Source organism: Sinocyclocheilus grahami, unplaced genomic scaffold (assembly GCF_001515645.1).
Source record: "Sinocyclocheilus grahami isolate Dianchi unplaced genomic scaffold, SAMN03320097.WGS_v1.1 scaffold685.1, whole genome shotgun sequence".
NCBI lineage: Eukaryota > Metazoa > Chordata > Actinopteri > Cypriniformes > Cyprinidae > Sinocyclocheilus > Sinocyclocheilus grahami.
This window is the reverse complement of record NW_015505864.1, coordinates 234,833-240,832: the sequence shown is the minus strand read 5'-3', so window position 1 is coordinate 240,832 and position 6,000 is coordinate 234,833. Positions and strand designations below refer to the sequence as shown.

General features: G+C 33.7%; 1 protein-coding gene across 1 annotated transcript in view; it reads left to right on the top strand.

The window, feature by feature from the left end:
• LOC107559439 (neogenin) overlaps positions 1–6,000 on the top strand; it is a 168,580-nt gene that overhangs the window by 96,093 nt on the left and 66,487 nt on the right. The window contains exon 4 of the mRNA XM_016243267.1: positions 3,806–3,956. Coding sequence (XP_016098753.1) covers positions 3,806–3,956 — 151 coding nt within the window. The remainder of the gene's footprint in view (positions 1–3,805; positions 3,957–6,000) is intronic.

The following is a 6,000-nucleotide window of genomic DNA, read 5'->3' as shown; positions in this document are numbered from 1 at the left end:
GCCATGACTACTTTTCAGCACCATCAGTTTCATTTACAGAGATTTTTTTTTTTACCTCTAAAGAGCCACTATTGAACTTAGAATTGAAACTCTGAGCATGGAAGGAAATAATTAACCATTTAAAGTCAACATGAAATTAAAATAGACCGTATTTACTATTAAATACACATGATCTTATTGTGCATGATTCTTCAGTGCAAATAATTACAGTTGTCTTCGATTAATCAAAATTCAATAACTTCCTCCGCCTCTAAAGCGCATAGATCACACAAATGGAGAAATTAAATGTTAGCCTACAGGCAAACAGCTTTAGGCATTGTTATTGGTATTTCAACATTTCAAAAGCCTTGCCAATATAACAAAGTGAGTGCTATTTCATATACTCACTTTATCCATTTGCACAATAAGTACTTAACACTTTCTGTTTATGGCATGCAGTTCTTAATAAGAAGATGAAACTTCATTGCAAACCAAAATGTATTGTAATTGTTCAGATTCTTCTGATTTCTCTCTGTTTTCAGGGATACCACGGTACCTCAGTCAGCCGGAAGCCGCGTCGGTGCAGGTGGGTGACAGTCACATGCTGAACTGTGAGGTGAATCCAGACCTGGTGTCTTTCATCCGCTGGGAACAAAACAAAGAGCCGGTTGAGCTGGACCAGAGAGTCTTCACGCTGCCCAGTGGTGCTCTCGTCATCAGTAATGCCACAGAGGCAGATGCAGGCCTGTACCGCTGCGTGATCGACAACGCTGGGCCCACCAAGACCAGTGAAGAAGCAGAAATACAGATACTGCCTGGTAAATAATCCATACTTCCATACATATTCCAATTCCATACTTAGAATTGTATCATCAGACCATAAAGTTGCAAATTAAATTGTCCATGTCTTTTTTTTTTACATTTTTACCAGTGTTAAAAGCTTTATCTGCTATCTAATATTTAGACTGATTTACTGACTGACCTTTAAACAACATTTTGATAACAGAATAATAGTAAATTCATCCAAATTATCCCAGCTAACAAAAATATGTTCTTCTAACTTTTTGCAAAACATACTTTTTTGTCTTAGTTACGCACATTAGAGGAGTCATTAGGGAAATGTTCCAAATGTTACAAGAAGATAATCTGTTCATAACTTTGGAAGAACCTTTGGAAGAAAAAATATAAAAATGTTTAGATATGTGTCTTATATATATGCATTATATGCATTATATATATATATATATATATATGTCTTCCAAACTAATTTCAAGCATTTAACCATAACTCTTTTATATCAAAAGTAGTGCTGTCAAACAAATAATCGTGATTAATTGCATCCAAAATAAAAGTTTCTGGTTAGGTGTACTGTGTATTTTTATTATGTATATATAAATACACACTCATACAGTATATATTTTGAAAATATTTACATGTATATACATGTATATATTTATAGTCTTATATTATATATTAATATATTTAATATATTAACACATTTTTCTTTAATATTTACATGCATATGTTTGTAATTATAATAAATATACACAGTACACACATATTATGTAAACAAAAACTTTTATTCACGATCGCGCTTAATCATTTGACAGCACTAATCAAAAGTTGTTGTTTTTTTATTATTATTATTATTTCATTACAAACATAAATTCAGTCATGTATGTCCAAAACAGCATTTTTTTTCCCTAAAAAGGTTTTATAAGGAAAAAGCCAATTCCCCTGCATTCCTGACAATAAAAATGCAAGACATTGATTCTGATTAAGTAATTGTTCATTCACTACAGAAACTCACACAATTGAGGGGAGAGGGAGTTTTAAAGGAGGCCTTCTCCAGAAGGACGTCCACATGTGGTGTTATCAAAGAGAACAATGTAATTTATGCTGAAGTTAAAGAGGACTGAGCTCATTTGTGGCAGATATTCACCATGCAGATTTATTTTTACAGGCTGTCATGAGCACAGAGTGAGATATTAAAGAACATAAATCAGGCCTGAAGCACCGTCTTTTTCCCTCACTGAGGTAGATAAATAAATAATGAGTATTAAAGAGAAAGCTTTTTAAAAGCTTCAACCTAAAAGATATATACTGCAACTGTTACAATATAAATAATGTAAGTGTAAAGTCCACGAATTGGTTTCCTGCGTGTTCGGCCAAAGTTATTAAATTTAGGTTCAATTCAAATCTGACTCCATTTTATTGTCTAATTTTATTGTCTAAATCTTACACAAGTAAGCCATTTGTAGAAATTTTTCCAATCATTACTATTTGTTATACCAGTGACAGCTGAAAACCTCTGTTAGGAAACCTGTTTCAGTATGTTTTTCATTCAATTTTTTTGCAACTAAAATTACGCTCTTAGAGAAATCATTAGGGGAACATTCTATTTATCATTTTTCAAAATGTTATGGTAACGTTACTTTTAAATGTTATTAAAACTTTTAAACCTTATTAAAAACACAATTTGTTGCGACTAGTGGCACAAAAATGATGCACGTCACTTTTAATTTGTAGGGCTAAATGGTCAACAAGTTCACACTTTCCTGATGGAAAATCTCCATTATCTTGTTGTATAGCTTCATTATCTCTATCAGTATTTTTCTTGTTTTCCAGTATAATTCCAAATGTTTTAACTTGGGTAAAATATATTCAAGTAAAATTCTGGAAACTGTATAATAACAGTAGTCTTAAGTGAATATAAACCGATTTTTTCTTATCCCACTTTTTAAGCATTTTAAGCCCACTTAAAAAAAAAAAAGTTAAATTCATACATAATGAGATTGTGCATTCAAAAATGAAAATTCTGTCATCTTTATATTTATTTATTAGTGCTGTCAAACGATTAATCACGATTAATCGTATCCAAAATAAAAGTTTTTGTTTGCATAATATATGTGTATGTTCTGTGTATATTTATTATGTATATATAAATACACACACATACAGTATATATTTTGAAAATATTTACATGTATATATTTATAATCATATAATTGATATTATAAATAAATATATTTAATATATTAACTTAACATTTTTTTCTGAAATATATACATGCATTTGTGTGTATTTATATATACATAATAAATATACACAGCATATTTTATTACATATATTATGTAAACAAAAACTTATTTTGGATGCGATTAATCGCGATTAATCGTTTGACAGCACTATTATTTACATGTATTTTTGAAAATGATTTATACTTTTGTATTGTTTTCAAGTGAAAATATTTAAACATCCTTAAAAAAAACTAGATTAATTAAACTTGGGAACTTTGTTTTAGGAGAATATATCCTGATTTGCATAGATTTTTCTTACCCCACTTTTTAAGCAAAACAAAAGCAAAACAAAACATATTTAAAGAGATAGTCCACTCAAAAATAAAGTTTATATCGTCACCCTCATGTGGTTCCAAACCTGTACGACTTTCTTTTGTCTGTGAACTAAACAACATTGGAAATTTACTTCTATTATATTGACAGTCAGACATTTCTCAAAATAACTTACTTTGTGTTTTGCAGAGGTAAGAAATTCATACAGGTTTGGAGTCACATGAGGATGAGTAAATAATCACAGAATTTTCATTTTTGAGTGGACAAAAATGTTTGTCAATGAGGTAAAAAACAAACTTAATAGAAAAATATATTCTCTAAAAGAGCTCATAATATTGTATGCAATTTTGCTTTTCATACCTTGTTTTAAGGATGTTTAGTTTACTGAAAAAAAAATATTTTTGAAAAGTTTAAAATGATTAACATAATCAGGAACAGACACTGACTGTGAATGCACTTCTCTGTTTTGTGCAGAATCAGGGGAGGAAAGGACCCTGGAGTTTCTCCTGGAGCCTCAGCATGTGTATAAAGCCATTGGGGAGAGCGTGCTGCTCCCCTGTGTGGTGACGGGATATCCCACAGCCTACGTCACATGGATGCACAAAGACCAGCTCATTGAGTACAGGTAGGAAATGCATCATCAAGCACCATTTCTGTTCCTCACAGATCTCCAGGGTGGATAGATACTCTGCTATTAATGGATCCAGAGCTCTGCACCCTGAATCAGACAGTGATTTCCACTAACAGCTCATTGATTCCTCTGTGTGTTGCCAATGTGACGAACATGAGCTTAGAGTCCCGCTGTGGCAGCAGTGTCCACTTTTAGGGATCACTCTCTGTGTACGTCTGCTGTTCTGCTGGCATACAGCCCTGTCCCAGCTGCCCGAGTAAATAATTAGAGTGACAGCGCCTGCCTGAGAGGTGTAAATGCCAGTCAGGACTGCAAGTGTCTGCACCACACACACACAATCTCTCTCACACCTCTCTCATGAGAAACACTGCCAGGCTGTTCACAGATTAGACCTGGGAAGCCACTCTTTCATGCTTCATTCTCATTAGCTGCTGGGTGTCCAAAGGGCACGCGTGACCCAGAGATTGTGATCAGCCGATGTTCTCAACACTGCATGCAAAAAAAAAAAAAAGTGCTGACGGGGTTTCCACAGCCATAGCCACATAGAAATGTAGTTATTTTTATGGGCTTTATGCCTTTTTAAAGAGATACGACAGTAGAGAGACGACAGGAAAGCACTGGGAGGAGAGAGGGGAGCAGGATCTCGAAAGGACCTCGAGACGGGAATTGAACTCGGGTCGCCGTGAGCGCAGATGCGCTATGTGTCGATGCACTAACTATTGGCGCCGACATGTAAGGAAATTTTAACGTTGTGATAATCAGGCCTGGAAAAGTCTGGAAAAATAATACAAAATAGGGACGCTCTTATAATAAATTACTTTCTTTTTTGTCTAAATAAAGCACTAAAAGCTCAAATCAATTGTGAAACTGAAAAATCTAAAGTGAATTTGGGCATTTAAAAAAATTTTTTATGAGATTTTCTAAGAATACATTTAAAAGTGGTATTAAAGGTTTAGTTGACCCAAAAATGAAAAATCTGTCATCATTTATTCATCCTCATGTTGTTCCAAACCTACAATACTTTCTTTTATCTTCAGAGAAGATACATAAGACACTTTGAAACCTGAGACATTTTTATCCCTTTAACTTGATTCATGATTGCTTTATTTGAAAAACTGGTTTCATTAAAGTTTTTCTTCACCTACAGTATAAACACTGATCAACGCACATGCATAAAGCACATTAAATATTCTTGCTTGACAAGTGAGAACTGATGAACTGTTTTTGTTACATGGACTCTCAGTGGAGCAACAGAATCTCATGTTTCTCACGTAAATTATATTTATTTGTGTTTAAGAGGAATGAAAGTCTTATGTATGGCGTTATTTGAATGACAAATGTCGAGAGCGCATTATTGTAGAGCGAAAGCACATTAATATAATGCGCAAGCGAAAATCTCTCCACTCGCGCGCAAATTTCCTTTGCTCTCACACAAAACCGGACGGGTGCACTCAGATACACGCTGCTCTCGCCTGGAGAGAGGTCGCACACTTAAAACGTGTCTCGCCTCTCACTCAAACTGTGTCCTGTGCACTCGCAAATCTCTCTGTGCTCATGCACTATAGATATTAATTCTTTTCGCACCTGAATCCTAAATCTTCTGATTTAAGACAGAACTATTTAGATATGGGTCAGATGCCCTAATTCCCTAAACCGATACTTACGATTTGGAGACTAAATATAACACTATAATGAATTTTTCATATTTGCCATAACATTACTACATTCTATTCTATGGATTTAATGCATTTGCAGACAATGTAATTACATGTAACTGTCATATAACTGTATATTCACTGTTTTAGAGGAGAGTGCCATTGAATGTGTAGCTAATATTAAGTGGATTTTCATGAAAAAAATCAATCAGAACTGAACAAAACACTGGATTAAAAAAAAAACTCCCAATAAATGTCTAAACAGCGATGCTGTTTATGACATAACATTGATGTTTTATATGAAGTCTTTAGAGCCATAGGCTATAATATGTTGTTTTTAGATAAATTGCTCGGAGACCAACCAGTTGGACAGAGGTTATATG